Source organism: Myotis davidii, unplaced genomic scaffold, assembly GCF_000327345.1.
Source record: "Myotis davidii unplaced genomic scaffold, ASM32734v1 scaffold309, whole genome shotgun sequence".
NCBI lineage: Eukaryota > Metazoa > Chordata > Mammalia > Chiroptera > Vespertilionidae > Myotis > Myotis davidii.
Genome location: NW_006383013.1, coordinates 1147156 through 1166565, shown reverse-complemented (window position 1 = coordinate 1166565; position 19410 = coordinate 1147156). Strand labels below are relative to the sequence as shown.

The window sequence follows — 19410 nt, the reverse complement described above, 5'->3', positions numbered from 1 at the left end:
AAAAGATCTTCTTTCTTATTTTCATACAAGTTATTTGTTGTTAGGTCTGCGTGTTCTAGGTTCCTCCTGGTACTATACACAGGAGAGGAATCTGTGCTGAAGGCCCGCTTCCCAATCACGAGCAATCTGGCAGGAACCTGAAAACCTGATTAAAGGCTGCCTGCCAGAGGGCTCTGCATCTCCATACTCCTTCCCTGCAACTTTGATTAAAAAATCAACAAATTTAGCAGTAAGGCAACAGGCTCCCGAGTTCCAAGGAGTACATTAGTTCTGGCCACTAGTTGTCAAAGTCAGAGCAAGGAAAACAAAAAACATAACAGCATCAAGGGAGAAAGTAAAAAGAGGGAGAGCAGGAAAGAGGGAGGGACGACGAGAGGATCAAAAAGTAAAATAATAAAACATCATGTGACAGAACAGATGTACTCCAGGGAACAGGTGAATATTTGAAATTGTCTGTACTAGTCTTTGCGATATTCAGATAAAGAAACCAGCAATACAACAAAGGTGAGTGTTTTGAACATCACTGAGCCTTGTGTTACAGCATGTACCATGGAATCATTGAGCTATTTAATAGTCAATGGGGAAGAGATTTGGGGATGTTTGGCTAGCATGTAATTGGAACACACCATTTAAAAAGCAATAAACATAAAATTAAGAAGACAAGAGAAAGGGACCCATGCTGTACAGCCCATGAATCTCATTGGCTTTATCATGAAAGTTTATTGTTTTTAATCCTAGTACAATCAGCTACCAGTTACATACAGTAAAAAACAAAAACAGCCACAAAGCAACGATGATAGAGATAGTCCGTGACATTGTACAGTGGAGAAAATATTTTCTGTCAGAATCCTCCAGCAGATCCCCACCTGCTTCCAGCAGTTAAGCTATTACTCCCACCCTCCCCAATAGTTTATTTAAAAAATTAACATCTTGCTTAGGTACAGCAAGATCCTAATACCTCTTGGGGACACTGAAGAACTTTAAAAAACTAAAGCAGTAGAAACAAAACAAAAACTGAACCGTGGAAGCAAGGTGACACACAACGAAGCTCCAGAAAGCCTTGGCTTCAGATCACCTCAACGCGAACCATCTGGAAGGAAAAGAAAAGGCTGTCACGCCAGGGAAATTCAGTAGACCTTAGTATTTCAGTGCTCCACTCCTTCACAAATCTACAGAATGCATACTTCCTTTTAGAATAATGTTTTATAAATGTTGTAGCTGGAATATACTTACTCAATACAGAAGCATTTTTAACAAAGCATGCTGTCTACTTTATCTCAAACCCTTCATCAACCACACAGCAGGACTTGTATGACTATGTATCCTTACCTTAAGGAACAATGACTTCGTTTGAAAACGAAGTCTCATATATATTTGGTTCGATTGAGGGCTTTTTCAGCCAGGTGACCACTTTCATCTGTGATCTTCTCCCAATCAGTCTGTCCGACCACAAAACCTATGGCCCTTTTCCTATCTGCGTCCTTCTTTTCCTCCAGGTCTGCCCATCTCACCTGGAAAGAACACAGCATTAGGCTGGGCTTTAGGAAAAATAAATATACAAAAGGCCTTTCCCATCTCTGGGTATTTTAAGAGATAGGATAACTAACATGAAGCCAGTTTAAAAAATTAGAAATTAACTGGAAGAATTGGAGAAAGGCAAATTCTTATGTTACAGAAAGAACTCTCTAGTTAATCACCAAGTCCTCACCATTGCAGCTCCCAAACAGTTCAGCTTTCAGCTCAGTCCTGTTCCTTCCAACTCCTGTAACTCATTTACTGACCTGTTGTTTTTTGTTTAACCTAAAGCAAGCACTAACCTGCATTCTCACTCCCTCAATCCATTCTGCTAGAGTGTTCTCCTTAAAAGACACAGTTGTAACTCTCATCTGCTTTGAATCCTTCCCCTACAGAATAAAATCAAGCACACAGGTTCCTCTGAAGCTAGCTCTGTCTACTCTTCTGTGGCATCTCTGGGCAGTGCCTATAGAATAATGACTTTCAGCTAGAAATGGCTTCTTAAATGTCCTCCTAGAGGTACTGTTATTGAGACTTACAGTCTCAATTTTTTGGCCATTTATCTTAACTATTAACAGAAAAATGTTAACACTGAAAATTTGGAGGTATGTATATTTCATCCACTGTCACTAAAAATACTTTTAAAATGAGTGAGTTCAGCAAATAAAATAAGGGATATGTTCATCTTCCGCAGTCATCAAAGAAACAAACTGAAAGTCCACTTGAGCTGCCATTTTATACCCAATTAAGCAAGAGAAACCTTTAAAAAATAAATTACATTTTAAAACCTTACCATTTTGGTAAAATCCTAATGTGGTCAATTCTACTAAATGATCTTTTCTTATAGTGGAAGTTAATCCCAGGAACCTGCCTGGTATTTGTAAAAAGCTGAGTTACAGAAATCAAGAGAGCCCAGGAAAGGAATGAACAATGAATTCTGTATTCCTTACTACCTGTAAGATCTCCTGGTGCTCTGATGTTGATTTTGATGAGTGGTTTGGGAGTTAAAACTATTTGAAATGAGGGTGTGAGGCAGGGGTGGAGTTCAAGTGGAGCCACTTTAAAGAAAAATAGAAAAAAATATTTCTCATTTGAGATTATTTGTTAAGAGAACTACACAAAATTATCATTCCCAAGAAGAGTTATTTTTATTCTGTTGCCCCAACCTTAAAAGTGGAATAAGAGGTGTCAATACAAGTAGTTCCTGGGTGGAGCCGAGCACATAAAGAAGGCCATTAATCAGATCTCCCTTCCCCAACTCCTCAAGCTACGTAGACAAAGGGGTGGGTTGGAACAGGGGATAGGGACTATGAAGTATGTGAAAGAGCTTTGAAACCTGGAGTTCTCTGTAATGGCATCTACCATAATGAAGTTTTATTCTCTTAGAATAAGTGTTCTTTCACTAGTATTGAGGAAATTCATAAAAAAGCAATGATGTATAAAGAAATGATACACAACCTCATTCTTATTTAAAGAAATGTAAAATGAGGTACCTTTTTTCACTTATCAGATTGTGAAAAGTTTGATAACAGCACTGCAGGGACAAGTATGGAAAAATAGGCATTTACTGACACGAGGGTGTATAAATAGATGTAACCTTTCTGGAAAACAATCTCACAATTTCTGTCAGAAATGATAAATCTCACTCTATGAGCTTGCAATTTTAGTGCTAAAAATCTAGGGAAATACTTTCAAAGAGACACCAAGACATATACTCCACGACTTTCACCATAGTATTTATATTAGCAATAAAATGAAAACAGCCTAAGTATCTACCAACAAGGGACTGGATAAATGACTGACTGTACAACCAAAAATGGCATGCAAGGAAACCATTTAAGTAGACACTTATATAGAAAGATGGACAGATTTGCTGGAAAAGGCTTATGCAGATCATCTATATATATAAAAGCCAAACAGCAGAACTACCGGAACAACTGGCCGCTATTATGTGCACTATGGCAGCCAACTGGCCCAATTGGGTTCCCAATTGAGCCCCCCCAACCTCCCGCTTTCCCACCTCCCCCCACCGGCCCGGCCCCCACCCGTGCACAAATTCGTGCACCAGGCCTCTATATAACATGATCCCTTTTGCTTTGTTACTTTTTTTTGAAGAATATACACAAATATCACTTTTACTGAATTTGATATCTATGTGGAAGACCTATCCAACTTAATTTCTCTGCTCCCTTTTATAACAAACCTTCTTCAAAAAAGTTTTCTAGCATGGCCGGGTGTGGTTGATCAATGAACCATTCCCAGTCAGGGCAGGCATCTGCCCTTGATTGTGGGCTCCATCCCTGAAGGGGACATGCAGGAGGCAGCTGAGCAATGATTCTCTCTCATCACTGATGTTTCTATCTCTCCCTCTCCTTCTCTCTTCCTCCCTGAAATCAATAAAAATATATACATAAAAAAAAGTTGTCTACATGTCCTGTCTGTACTTCATTACCTATTCCTTCTTCAATGTGCTCCAAACTGGCTTCTGTCCTTCAACTCTCAAAGAAAATTCGATTGATTATTGATCAATCATCAGTGATCTTCATGTGCCAAATTCAATGGCTATTTCTCTGTTCCCAATGTACCTGTCTTCTTTGTATCATTTAATGATGGACTACTCTTTACTTCTTGAAACATTTACCTCTACCTGAACTTCTAAATTTTGGAGTCCTGAGTCCTATTATCATCTCCAACTTAATTGGTCCCTCACTGAACTTACGACTTTTGACTCTCAAACTTATGGCTCTTCCAGTTTTTCTCCAATTCAGTAAATGGCACTACATACATGGAGTGCTTATGGACAGAACCAGAAGAGCCACCCCTGATTCTATCCACTACTGGGCTCTCTAGAGCTAATCCATTAAGAAGTCCCATAAATTCTCTTTAACACTTTTCTCAGCACCTGGCTCTTTTGCCCCATGACAAAATGGCACAAGGGGCCACGCCAAAGTCCTTTAAGGTTGACAACATGTTAGCCACTTCTGTTCTCCATTTTTTTATTTTTATTTTTTTAATTAAATCTTTATTGTTCAGATTATTACATTTGTTCCTCTTTTTTCCCCTCATAACTCCCCTCCTCCCAGTTCCCGCCCCACCCTCCGCCCTCATTCCCCACCCACTGTCCTCATCCATAGATGTATGGTTTTTGTCCAGTCTCTTCCTGCATCTCCCACACCCCTTTTCCCCCCAAGAATAGTCAGTCCATTGCCTTTCTATGTCCCTGATTCTATTATGATCACCAGATTATTTATTCACTTGATTCTTAGATTCACTTGTTGATAGATGCATGTTTGTTGTTCATAATTTGTATCTTTACCATTTTCTTCTTCTTCCTCTTCTTAAAGGATACCCTGTTCTCCATTTTTAAGTTATGTGTACATTTTGAGCCGCTAATTTGTAAAATCTGACTCATTTTCCTGACGTGTAATATGATATAGAATAAACTACATTGCTATAAAAAAAATAGCATTCAGCCCTGGCCAGTTTGGCTCAGTGGACAGAGTATCAGCCTGCAGACCCAAGGGTCCCAGGTAGAACTCCTGTCAAGGGCACATGCCTGGGTTACCGGCTCAATCCAATGTGCAAGAGGCAGCCAATCAATGGTTCCCTCTCATTGTTGATGTTTCTATCTCTGTCTTCCTCTCCCTTCCTCTCTGAAATCAATAAAAGTATATTGAAACAAAAATAGCATTCATGTTTATAACTTTCAAAAACCAGATGCCCAAAAGGGCCCTTCATCTGTTGGCAATTAGTGACAAAGTCTCTTACCCTCTTCTTCCCAGGCTCAGAAGCACGAGTATCATAATCATCAGGGAGCTGAAGATAATCCTCCATTCTGCTGGCAATTGCCTCCCAGTCACGTTTCCTTTTAGTACCAGTTCTCAAGCCATCCAACTTGTCTGAGGGACAAACACAGAGCCGCAGCATTAAGGAAGAGTGTGAGTTTGCGCATGACACACAAACAAGGGAAAAGAAGGCTGGAACACTGTCAGAGGGCACATCCAGATTTCTGAGAGCAGCATTACTTGAAGATCCAAACTATCTTCTCAGCTGAGATAATATCAAGTTCTGTGCAATTTCCATTATTTATTTGATGTTCACACTGGTAGCCATTACATGTTGTTAGTTTAAGTAACAAATACGGGCAGAGCAAGAAAGGCACTTGTCTCATGGCCTCCTTGTCCTCCACCCCAACACAACACTTCAGCTCTGATGTTCAAGGAAAACGCAAAGTTGGATTTAAAAATTTTTTTTCTTCCATTCTTTTTTTCTTTAACACAATATTAATACTACCCATTTGATCTGCAATCATGTGTGATACTGTGTCATATGAAAAGTACTACCAAAAACTTAATGAGCCAAGCTAATGTTTTAAAAAAAGTTTTAGATGAACAGTTTCTTGGGATTTTGACCTCTGTGAGAAGATTCACCATGAGTTATTGTTTCTGAGTAAGTTGACTGCACAAATCACCACTTTCTTTGGTTATACCATGTAGTACTGCTGACCATTTTGAGGCAAAGGGCTAGTCAGCCAAAGTGACCAGACCTAAATTTTCTTTCTGAATCCTCAATCTTCTTCAAGGCTCCCAAAGTGTAATCAATTAAATGATAGGGATTGCTGATTCAGAAATTATGAGATACAAGTTTAGGTGTCTTCAAGAACAACACACGATGAAAATGTGTGGTCTTTTGTTAGTGTGTGTGACCTTTTTTATTGGTTAATACTGATTTTGATTTCTACATGTGAAATATTAAGAGTTATATATTTTAGTTACTTTGAAGCACTAAACTTTTGAATCATTTGTAGTTACATAAACACACTATTATTAAGCAGGTCAATAAAGGAAAACCTAAATACTTCAGAACACTCAATATTTACACTTCATTAGACTCCATAAAGGGTGCAGAGTGTATATAATAGAAAGCTGTTAGGCGTCAAGTTGGAGAGAACTTGATATGAAAAGTACAATGGAAGCAGTGGCAGGAGAGAGGGTGAGTTTATGCTTCAAATGTAAAAGTTTCACACACAACTAACTGAACCATACCATACAGGCTACAAAAACCAGTAAGATTCTGCATACTTGGCAAAGCTTTATTTCCTAAACGTCTCCCCCATAGAAGTAATAGTATTTAAAAAACCAGCAAGGCAAACTACAACACTTTACAAAACTCAGGAAATTTTTTTCATATTACTTTGGAAATTTTTTACATGGATGAGTTAAACAGAAATAGTCTCTTAACCTCTGTAAATCACATGTCGTACCAAATGGCTCTACGCACATGTATCTGACAGGCCATATTATACAGGATCTTAAAGAAGTGACCCTTCGATTGTACAGGGACATAGTATTAGAAAACCAATAAAGTCCCACAAACCATAAAACTGTTCTCAGTTCAACAGTGTAGAGTATAACCAGAAGAGTAGGAAGCTCTCATACACTTTTTATTAAGTGAACTCCAAAGGATTTCCAAACTTAATAAGATCAACTTTGACATTAACGTACTTCAAAGGGAAGTTTCATGTATCAATACCAAGAATAAGCATGGCCAAGCAGCAATGCAGGACAGTGTGAAAACTGCAAGAACGTTTTCTCTTACACTATGTACACGACAGGCGTTACAGACCAGGCCTTCGCCATTTGCAACATGGAAGTTCAGAATATGTAGTCTAGTCTGAACACCCTTGTTTGTCATGTTTAATTTGAAATCTGATCATGCACAACATGTTTAAAGTTTCTTTCTTGGGGTGAAGAAAGTTCATTATCTCTTCCACGTGGCTTCCTGGAAACCCAAACACACATGTATGGCATAAGGCGAGGGGAGAGGAATCTGGGGTGTTAGTTACAGAAGACAACTGGTGTCCAATACACTCATTACTTATGATTTCCAGAGGTTTGAGTTTCAAAAGATGAAGTTTAATGTGAAGATGAAGGTTTAAATATCCAACCTGACTGGTCACAGAATTTTACCACATCTTCAAGACAGTATATATTATTATAGAGCAACAAAAAAAAATTTAGATACACCTATGTATTTTCCAAATAAATGATGCTCCTGAACATTTGTTTATAGTGAACCATACAAGGGTTATGTGCTTATTCAAATCATAACTGCAATTGTGAAGAGATGAAACTTCCTGACACATAGAAGGCTAACACATAATAACTCATAAGCAGAGACAAATGACGGAGATGAGAAAAGCAAAAGGACTTGATATGCAGAAACCTAAATTATGTCATTGGAACTTAAGTAGCTTCCAGGCTAAATTCCAGCATCTGATGTGCATTAGGGTGCCTGGGTCTCAGATGCAAAGGAGTCAGGTGTGACTGAAGAGGAGACACAGTTTTCAACAACTTTATGATACTCAGGCCAGATATAGTGCAGGCCAGTTCTGAATATTTCTAAAATTACACCACTTCTAATTTGCAACACTCAAACAGAGGCTGAACTGTATGCTGTACTTAATGAACACAGATCAAGAGTCTGGAAGGAGATTTAACACACTCCTTGAAAGATTTTAGATGAGTCTTTTCTCATTGGCTGACTCACTCGTGAATCAAAATTCCTCAGTTACAAATTCAGCTCTTCTGGCTCAATGGGACACTGCTAAAGCTTAATGTTTCCATTCAGTTTTATCAAGTTACCAAGAGTAACATAAGAATGTTGGTAAAGTACTCAAAAGAAAAAATTGTACCTGGTAATCAAATTTACTGAATTTGTTATGTTAAGGAAGGCCCCATAAATAGGCTAATTCTCAGACAAAGGTCTTCATATTTTAGAGAAGAATCTTCTTTTCAGTTGGTTCCACAGGCCAATCTCAAAGCAAGCACTCTCAAGAATGCTCACACTCAATTGGTCTTCCTCCACAGGTAGGTTATGTCTCAGGATAACAAGGTGGTGCAAGAAGCAAGTCATTACATGAAACATCAATGTCACTCTTATTAAAATAAATAAAAACTCAACTGCAAATATGTTAGAATTTATTTTCTAGATTCATTACTAGATCTTCAGTGCCTTTAATTGAAATGGTTTATTTAACAAATCCATTTCTGGAATTCACTGTGTTACATTTTGTCTTTAAAATGGACTGAATTTGTATAAATGTATTATTTTCTGAGAAGCAAATGGTAGACAGGCCAGAATTTTTTCTAGAAATCAATACCAACATTAATAACATATTTTATTTTTTTATTTTTATTGATTTCAGAGAGGAAGGGAGAGGGAGAGAGGATTAGAAACATCAATGATGAGAGTGAATAATTGACCAGCTGCCTCCTGCATCCCCCCCACTAGGGACCAAGCCTGCAACCCGGGCATGTGCCCTCACCAGGAAACGAACCGGAATCAAACCCTGACCTCCCAGTTCACAGGAGCCACATGGACTGGGCAACAGCATATTTTCTTGAATCATTACTAAATTCCATTTTCCTTTCTCTTTAAAAATTAGGAAGGAAAACAGAAAATAGATGGGTTCAAGTTTAAGGCCTCTGGTTACATGCTTATTTAAAATATCACTTTATCACTTTTACAATCCCTTTGTCTCTTTATGATTTCTCTTTGCCCTCAAATATAAACACTATTTAGAGAACCAAAAAAGAGGGACATGATCTTTATAGCCTTACAGGTTATCCTAAAAACACAGAACTTCCAACATTCTTAACCTAATGTCAAAATAAGAAGATCTAAAGCATTATTATTATTATTAAAAGTAAGCTGTGATTATTATTATTTTCCTACATATTTAATAGCATTCAAACACTTATAAATGCTTTAAAAGTTTAGAAAAGGAGATAGATAGTTATTGTTAAGATTTCCCACAGAGGGAAGACTAGTGGAAGAGTAAGTCAGTAACCACATACAATTTTCACATGATATACATTAGGAAAAAATTCTAGATTTTACACAAAGTAACTACCCCAATAATACAGTAATACTACAGTTTATGGAATTCTCTTTTGACATAGGATCTGGTCAACATCAATTGCAAATGTCATCAGTTGGGCAAAATACAAGGCATAGCCTGTGAGATTGTATGTAAAATGGACACCCTCTTATGTCAGAAACACAATGTGCCCCAAACAGTGAAGCAGCTAAATGACTCAAATTTATTCTATGATTTTATGATCTTTAGATAGTTACTTTAGTTTGGCAATAATAGCATGATAACCAGGAAGAGAAACATGAAGACCGACAACCACACTTCATACATTGGTAAGGTCAATCTTCTCAAAAAGTCCTCATCACACTTTCTTATTTATTGTCCTATCTTAATCCACATGTTAAATGGTTCTCTTTAAGTAAGGTAAAAACAAAAACAAAGAACCCTGAAAAAATGTTTTGAAATAGTGGAGGAAAATCCAGTGGATATGCATGATTTTCTGTTGGCAGATAGACTCACACTAAGCGACTCCAATTTTTGATTTAGATAATCATTTTAATCAGTTAACCTTATAATCTAGCACTAAAGGCAAGTTGAAGGAAAATATAAGTGGAATCTTATAAAGCAGGTTCTTCAAAGACCTAAATTATATGTCTACTGCTCCCCACCTAGAAACTCTAATTTATTATACAAGGAAAATAACTGCCCTTTAATTAATTTTTAAGTTTTGCTATTTATTCTTACTATTATTACTACATAAAGTGTTCACAATCTGGTTCAATGTTGGGCTGCAGTTAAATACTCTTTTAGAAAAGCAGAAATTCCATCGGCACTAACATTTCTGATTAATATTAAAGAATGAATTTCAGAAGTGACAGTATTTTGTCACTACATTTATGACTAATCTCCACTTACTCTAAAAACTTTAAGTTGTATTGAAGGTAGTTCCTTTAAAATGCTCTTCTTTCACTTTGTCACAAGATAAAACTAGTTAAACTAGTTACGAAAGCTAGCAAAACAGACTGAGGATGTAAGGCAGGCCAAAAGCTTGGTTTAAGCAGAACTTTTGGGGAGTCTGTTCTTCTTAAACAGAAAGATCTATGACCATTACCATCAGGTATCACATATAAAAACAGGAAAAAGGAAATACCCACCTAGCTTTGCCTCAGATGTGTCCATCTCCCATTTGCTTTTCGGAATGTAACCCTAAATTGTACACAGAGAGAAGCTCGAAGGGTTAGAAAGAGACACATACATGCATATCACTTTTGAACTGGAAAAGCATTAAAATTGGGAATGGATTCAGCTTCCACTCACTAGTTATAAATATATCTTTAAGGAAAACACAATCTCATTATCTTTGAAGAAACTGAATTTCCAAATTCATAAATCTGCAGTGCCCAGATTTCAGAGTAGTCACTTCAGAATAGTATCATGAAGGTGCTTAGAGGCAGCTCCAGTTCAGGACACACAACTGTAGTCTGAACAACAGCTGTATAGTAAATATGGTGAGAATGTATGGTAGTTACTGTGCTAATATTAATATCATTCAGAGTAGCAGAGGATTTCTAATACTAGCTAGGTTATTTGCTCAATTCAATTGCTATTCTCAAGTGAAGTAGGCATGAGGTCCAGAGTGTTTTTCAAGACAGTTACTTTATAGTCCAGCATAATTTTAAATATTCAAAAGAAAAGAGAAAACTTGGTATCACTGAACACAACTATGAAGTTCAACTTAATTTTTAAATGACTCCATCCATTTAGCAGTAGATCTTACAAAGGTTAATTTTACCGAATCGACTTCAGAGCATTTCTTTTTTGTAATCTGGAAGTTGATGATTATTTCTCATGTCTTCTAAAATTACATTTTCCTATTACATGAAAAACCAGAAACTTCCACAGGCAATTTACGTCTTATTTAATAAATGATGGGTTGGTTTATTTCAAACAAAGTCCCGTAAGATTTTCAAATTTCCCAATGTACCTATATAACTATGTAGTAATCCTTTCAGTTTATAACCTGGCAAGTAAATATATGCTTTTTCCATGTAATTTACTATGATCCCCCTTTTCCTTCATTTGGACTCTGTTCTCTATTAGACCCTAACATACAGAACTTAAGTACTAGGACTTATAATAATATAGAACAGATTCAACAAAGGTGTCAGCATCATTTAAGAATCAATATATCTCTTGACTATTGGGAATGTTCAATTTCATAATACAGACTGACACACAGGTAATTTTATAATATAGACTAACACACAGGTAGATAAGTTGCAAAGTATGTTGAACATTTCATGACAGTAATATCTGTGTTAAGAGTTTAATAGAGCATCAATCATTCTTCCAGGAAACCTACAGGTCTTATACATTTCTAGTCTTTAAGCCAAATGAATAATTCAATTTCAACTCATTAGACAGTATTTCAGGTTTATAAATTATACCATCTTTTTCAAATACATTTTAAGAACAAACCAAGACAAAACTATGCTGAAGTGATAGTGTTAGAAGTTAATTAAGTATTGATGAAATTTGTACAAGTTATACCTCAAAAATCATCTGAAAACCTTAAGCATCATTACAATAATTATAAATTCTGAGTCACATCTACTATATTCACTGAAGCACTAATGAAGGCAAAATATTAAACCAATGATCTCTCTTCCCCTCCCCCAAATTCTCTTAACAAGAAAAGTTTGGCTTTCACCCAGCTATAGTAATCAATAAGTACATAGTACAAAATGCAAAGTTTATTTAGAATTTCAGTAAAATGGTATGAATGACATGAGATTTGCTCTTAACCCTTTGGTTAAAATTTACCAAGAATCTTTTACTCTTGGAATAAAACCCAGTAGTAGAAGATCTGGACTCTGCCTTTTTGAATGGGTTAAGAGAAGTTTTATAACAGAGATAAGCAAAATAAGTATATTAGAATCTTTTACTCTTGGAATAAAACCCAATAGTAGAAGATCTGAAATCTGCATTTTTGAGTGGGCTAAGAGAAGTTTTATAACAAAGATAAGCAAAACAAATATATTAATTTCTCCCTGCTGGAACCACACCCTGTTCTTACTTAAAACAACATCTTCTCACTTAAAATGTTAAGCCACTTGGAAATAAAAGAGATAGTCCAGCAGGGTAGAGTCCTAAAGCTTCCTTGCCAGCTTTCTGATATAAAAAAATGTAGTGTTACAGTAAAATAAATGTTTTATTTTTAAAAATTAAAAGTTCTACATTTTGACCTATACTTAAGCTAAACAGATGTTATGAACCAAATCCTGAACTGAATCTCCACAAAAGAAAAATGGACCCTCAGAAAGCTAACATTATAGACTTCTCACACAATCACTTACTAGTATACACGCTGCAAGTAGCTAATGAGGTCAACAGCCATATTCCAGAACAGCGTGGACCTTTAAGTGAGTTTCCTGCCTACATTTTAGCTCATATATGCCAAAATACAACTTAATTAAGAAAAATACTTTATTTAAAGAAAAGAAAAACTGAGACTCAAATGCCATTAACTTTAAAGCTTATTTTTTAATCCACATATGAAATCTAGAAACGTAGAGGCACCATCTCTATATAAACACACAGTTTCTATCCAGAGTCCCCTATATCAGACACGGGTTTAATAGGACCACTCCTTAAAGAGCCTGTATTCTCTGGGAGGTAGGAATAATGGTTCTTGCTTTGTATATTTTCAGAATATGAGAAGCAGTTTTAGCAAGGGCTGAAATATTAAGTGAACAAAATAATACTTTGAATTTAAAAAGCAACACTATTCCAAGGCATCACTAATCTCTGTACCTCATTTATCAAACACAGAAAAGTAACATAACTATATAGGTCACATATTCATGATGACAGAGTAAGGCAAACATCTCTAAGACGTATGATCAAAAGCATTTACAGGAGATACACAGTAACTTTGAACTCACACTATGTAAGTCTCTAATCAGCCTAAGCAAAATGCATTGCCTACACAGTCAAATGATTTTCCCCATCACTTAACAGCATAAAATGCAGAACAAATCCAGCAGTCTATGGCAACCCTCTGCCTCCTCCTTCAATAAGTTTTCTGCCTCAGTTGACAGAAACTCAATTTTGAGATCTTACAACAAAGAAGAGAAAATTATGCATATGGGGTAGTCTGTACCAGATATCTGCTGAAGTGCAAGAATACCCTTTGATCTGTAATTGATTTTCTTAAAATGTATACTCCCCTAAAGCCACCCACAAATAGATGAATGAATACAAGGTAAGTTTCTTAGCATTCTTAAAATTTTCTTGTAATAACACAGTAGAGGGTTCTTTTGAGCAGGAGAAAAAAAAATATCCAGAAGTTTCCTTGAAGATGATTATGGAAACTTCTACCACTAAGGTGCACATCAACAGTAATAATCTGACCATTAATCTGAATTTAAACACCTAAGAATTTTAATAAAAAGACACTTTGTTCAAAGTGGTTGGTCTGTCTCCTACCAGTTCGTTTTCCTCTTCTTCTGCATCTTTCTTTTCTTCCTTCTGTTCTTCGATATTTGCATCAAAATCTTCCATCTCTACCTACACCACCCCAATAATCAAAATTAAAAAAAAGACTGAGTTAACATTTAAGAAAATGTTGATTCCCTCATTGAGATCTGAAATGAACACAGCTGCCCAGAGAGAGACAGCACAGACTCACTGTTACATACTAATTAATTTTTAACACCCTAAACTTCAAAATACACTGATAAAAGGCAATAATATTCCTGCCTTTAAATTTTTCTGGGATATCTCTCTTTACAATTTCCTAAGGAGTATAATGATCTGTCCTACCTACATTGATAATTATCTGTTTTGAATGCCTATGAATTACTAAAATTTCCTTTAAGAACCTTTAGCAAGCATTTTTCTAATCAAGTAAAACACGTATATGATCCAAATTTAAAAATGTAAAAAAGGTTATAGTGAACAGTAAAATGACAGTAGCTTGGTCCAGAATGGTAGCAATGCAAATAGGTATTTATAGGGTGAAATCTGAATATGAACTCTATATGAGGTGACTCAGACTTCTAGTTTTGTAAGAGAATGCCCTTGTTCTTGGGATACCTACTGAAATATTGAGGGGTAAATGGTTATGAGATCTGCAGCTTCACTCTCAAATGGTTCCACAATAAAAGGTTAATATGCAAATAGACCGACAGGGGGAATAACTGAACAACTGGTCACTATGACGTGCGCTGACCACCAGGGGGCACACGCAGAAAACGGCAGGCATAGGCAGCAGGCGGGAGAGCGCAGAACATAGCGGGCATAAGCCGAGGCAGGATGGTGGAGGTGAGTGGGGGCGCCAGACTAAGGTGGGGTGCTGGTGGTTGTCATCGGGGCGAGCCTCTGGTGGTTACTCAAAATTCTTTGCTCCCATGCACTGCAGTCCTTCTTGGCGCTTGCACCTGCTCCCAGCGCTGGCCCCGCTTGCACCCACTACCGGCGCCGGAGCTGACACTCGCACCCGCTGCTGGCACCTAGTGCCAGCACCGATCACCGGGCGCCAGCACTTATAGCTCAGTGCCTTCAGCAGGTGCGAGCAGGAGCTGCCAGCCCTGATAGCCCCTCAGGGCTTCTCCACCTCTCCCTGCTCCTGAGGGGCGATCGGGGCTGGCAGCCACCTCTCCTACCCACTGCTGGCAACAGCCCAACTCACACCCGCTGCTGGAGCGAGCCCCAATTGCTCCACACGATCAGCAGGTACAAGCAGGGCTGGTGCCAGCAGTGTGTGGGAACAGGAGCGGGGTTGCTGGCAGACAGGGGAACAGGGGCCACAGTGGGAGGGGCCAGGCAGGGGCGCAGAGGATGGGCCAAGACCTGCCCCGGTGCCCACCGCAGCCTCGTGGCCCCCTACTAGTAATAATAATGAGGAGGAGAGGGAGAATATTATCTATATAGAGAAAAATGTGGCAAAATATTAATAACTGATGAATCTCAATCATAGTTGTACAGGTGCTCTTATATTATTTGTGCAACTTTTCAGTAGTTTAAATCTTTTTCGCCCTAGCCGGTTTGGCTCAGTGGATAGAGTGTCGGCCTGCGGACTCAAGGGTGCCGGGTTCGATTCCGGTCAAGGGCATATACCTTGGTTGCGGGCACATCCCCAGTGGGGAGTGTACAGGAGGCAGCTGATTGATGTTTCTCTCTCATCAATGTTTCTAACTTTCTACCCCTCTCCCTTCCTCTCTGTAAAAAATCAATAAAATATATATTAAAAAAAAAATCTTTTTCAAAGTAAAAAGGGTAAGGAAAAGGTCATTTTGCACTGCCTTTGAGGCAAAAGACCCTCACCTCTTCAATAGCAGCATCTTGCAACAAAGAACGAATGTCCAGACGCATCATATGACGAGGTGCAGTTTCCCAGTGATCAGCCATCTATTGAGAGATTCAGAGGATCAAGTTATCTCTGTAAACTATTCAAAGAAAGACCAAGGCAGCATCCAAGACAAATTAACTAATGTTGTGAAGTCTAACAGGCTAGCTCCAGGCAGAGCTAGGCCATCTTTTTCACTCAGTGGTTCTCAACCTTCCTAATGCCGTGACCCTTTAATACAGTTCCTCATGTTGTGGTGACCCCCAACCATAAAATTGTTTTTGTTGCTACTTCATAACTGTAATTTTGCTTCTGTTATGAATCGTAATGTAAATATCTGATATGCAGGATGTATTTTCATTGTTCGCAACCCACAGGTTGAGAACCGCTCGAAAGGATAAGGAACATTTACTAAAGCAGATAGAAAAGATATTTTCAAAGTAAAAGGGATAAACAAGAAATTCCAGACATCAGAGATGAGACAGCCTAAATGAAGTTTAAAATACACCACCTTCTATGTTTAAAAAAATCACCTTGTTTATTTCTTTAAGCTTTCTTCCATGAATATTTCTCTTGCCACAAGTCTGGTTATCGGCACTCATTTCAGCCAAATACACCTAAGAAAGAATGAATAATGGTTAGGCAAACAAATACAGCACTTACATGATAACACAAAGTACTCAAAAATTATTTTAAGTCTTTACCTCAAATCCCTTGGTTTTTGCTGCACTCCAAAACTGGTCAAAATGTCTAACTCTGTCATTGATGGCATCCAGGATGATGAAAGGGAAAAAGCCATCATCAAGAGTCTTTTTGAAAGTTTTGAACATGCTGGTGCGATAGGTCTCCTCCATCTCAGCTTCATATTCATATTCCATTACCTAAGATCCCCCAAAAGAGATATGGAGTTAGCAAAAGCAAAGAATCATCTTACACCTCTTCTTTGGTCAGCATCTGGATAGAGATAGATTTATAGTCATTACTTCATACCAGAGTACTAAAGTTTGTGTTAAAAAAACAGAGAACTCTTTTTTTTTCTCCCAAAAAGCCATATTTCTCCTTTCATTGTTAATGAATTAGGATGTAACCATACCTTCTTTTTCACTTTCTTTCCAGAATCTGGATCTTTTTCTTCTTTTTCCACTTCAGTGATGAAGTAATCATCCAGGCTTAGAACTCTGGGTGCAGGTCCTCCAAATTCTACCTCCTTATCCTAAGAACCAGATAGTTCAGAAAGTTAGAGAATTTATGAAATAAATTAATGAATGTTTACACTAAAATTCCTTCTTGTGGCTAAATAATATGCAATATTCTGGTGCTTTTAAATCACACAGAAGCAAAAATATTTGTCTAAGCAGATCAAAATTTATATGGGACAGCCTCTACCATATGAGCCAATAAAAATGGATCAAATGGGAAATTCTGTATTGATAAATGCTGCCTGGTAAAAAGACAAGCAGCTAACAAAAGCAACTGACTTTTTGGCTTTTCCATACTCACTCGAATAAGTTTTGCAACATGTGTCTTTCCACTGCCTGGCAATCCTCTCATTATAACAACAATCTGAAACACGATTAAAAAAAAAGAATCACTCAGAGAAGATTTTTTTTACAATAAAATTTTATAATTAACAATGATCTGTATTATTCTCCATGACAAACCACATGATACGCCATGAAACAAATGTTAATAAATTTTAAAGAATAGAAGTAATATAAACTACTATGACTACAATGGAATAACAACAAGAAGAAAAATAAAAAAATACTTTGAGAAAAATAAAAATGAAGGCAGCATGCCAAAACTTATGAAATGTAGCTAAAGCTGTGCTCATAAGGAAATTTATCAAGAAGAAAAATCTCAAATAATAACCTAACCTTTTATCTTAAGACACTGTAAAAAGAAGAACAAACTAAACCTAAAGCAACCAGATCGAATGAAATAATAAACATTAGGGCAGAATACAATGGAGAACAGAAAAACAGTAAAAGCTGGTTCTTTGAAAATATCAAAAATATTGACACACTTTTAGCTAGAGTGACAAAGAAAAAAAGAGAGAAGACTCAAATTATTAGAATCAGAAATGAAAGAGGAGACATACTGCCAACCTTAGAGAAATAATAAAAAGGATTATAAAGGAATACTATGAACAATTATAGGCCAACAAATTAGATCATGAAATGGGCAAATCTCTAGAAAGACAGAGACTATTGAAACTGACTCAAGAAATAATTAGAATAGAACTAGGATAAGTAAAAGATTGAATTTGATATCAAAAACTACCTACAAAGAGCACTGGTTGGGTGTCTAAGTTGATTGGAGTGTCATCCGTACGACAAAGAGTTGGGGGTTTGATTCCTAATCAGGACACATACCTAGGTTGCGGATTCAATCGCCAATTGGGTGAGTACAGCGGCAACTGATTGCTGTTCCTTTCACAGTGATGTTTCCCTCTATCTCTCTCACTCTCCCTTCCTCTCTCTAAAACATACCCCCGGGTGAGGATTAAAAAACTATCCACAAGGAAAAGCTCAGGCCCAGAAGAGTATAGTACATTATTGAATTCTAACATTTAAAGAAGAATTAATACCAACACTTCACAAACTCTTCCCAAAAATAGAAGAGGAAGGAACAATTCTGAACTCATTTTATGAGGCCAGCATTTCAAATCAAGCAGATAACCTGGATACCAAAACCAAATACATCGTAAGAAAATCACAGAAATCTTTTATGAATATAGATGCAAAAATCCTCAACATGATACTAGCAAACTGAATCCAAAAACATAAAAAGCATTATACTCCAAGTGAATTTATCTCAGGGATGTAAATTGATATCTGAAAAGCAATTAATGTAACATATATCAATATAATAAAAAACAAAAATACACACAATAGAGTAAAATAAAAAATCTACTTATATAAAAACCATGGGCCGAAACCAGTTTGGCTCAGTGGATAGAGCGTCGGCCTGCGGACCGAAGGGTCCCGGGTTCGATTCCGGTCAAGGGCATGTACCTGGGTTGCGGGCACATCCCCGGTGGAAGATGTGCAGGAGGCAGCTGATCGATGTTTCTCTCTTATCGATGTTTCTAACTATCTATCTCCCTTCCTCTCTGTGAAATATCAATAAAATATATTTAAAAAAACAAAAAAAACAAAAACAAAACAAAAAAAAACCCCATGGGTGGTGTTCGTCACATATAGACGAACAGCTGACCGAGCGGAAGGAAGTCAGTCCTACAGGGGTTGTCTTGGCAATGGCTGTGCCCTCCCCCAAGCTGTTTCCCGGAGCTGTTTCCTGTAAGCATGGAGTTTGAGGCAGGAACCTGCCCTGGGAGCCTGGAGGCAGGTCTTTCTAAAGTGTGCCCAAGCATGGGGTGAACCTGAGTGGGGCGGCTGAAAGGCTTAGAAAAGAGACAAGAGAATGAAAGCCGGGTCTCAGTAGGACACTGCTTCTCTGAGGGACAGCGACCACGCCCACAGTCATGCCTTTAGTTTATAGCAGATGCTATGAGGCAAAGTAAGGGCGTGACCAAGATGTTTACAACATCCTCCTGGGTTTCAATCCTACTCAACTATGTGCACCTGAAATCTATCAAGCCCACATCACTCAGGCACGTGGGGCCACGTGTTCAGACCATAGGTTCAAGCTTACAACTACAGCT

At 37.5% G+C, this 19410-nt stretch overlaps 1 protein-coding gene across 1 annotated transcript in view; it reads right to left on the bottom strand.

Annotated features, from left to right (window-relative positions):
• Positions 1-673: 673 nt before the first annotated feature.
• YLPM1 (YLP motif containing 1) overlaps positions 674-19410 on the bottom strand; it is a 55434-nt gene continuing 36697 nt past the window's right edge. Inside the window, exons 12-21 of the mRNA XM_015558020.1 lie at positions 17244-17306; positions 16837-16956; positions 16448-16624; positions 16277-16360; positions 15722-15805; positions 13883-13963; positions 10549-10600; positions 5284-5414; positions 1330-1511; positions 674-1090 (exon numbers count right to left, since the gene is read on the bottom strand). Of these exons, the coding sequence (XP_015413506.1) occupies positions 1365-1511; positions 5284-5414; positions 10549-10600; positions 13883-13963; positions 15722-15805; positions 16277-16360; positions 16448-16624; positions 16837-16956; positions 17244-17306 (939 nt within the window). The 3' untranslated portion in view covers positions 674-1090; positions 1330-1364. The remainder of the gene's footprint in view (positions 1091-1329; positions 1512-5283; positions 5415-10548; positions 10601-13882; positions 13964-15721; positions 15806-16276; positions 16361-16447; positions 16625-16836; positions 16957-17243; positions 17307-19410) is intronic.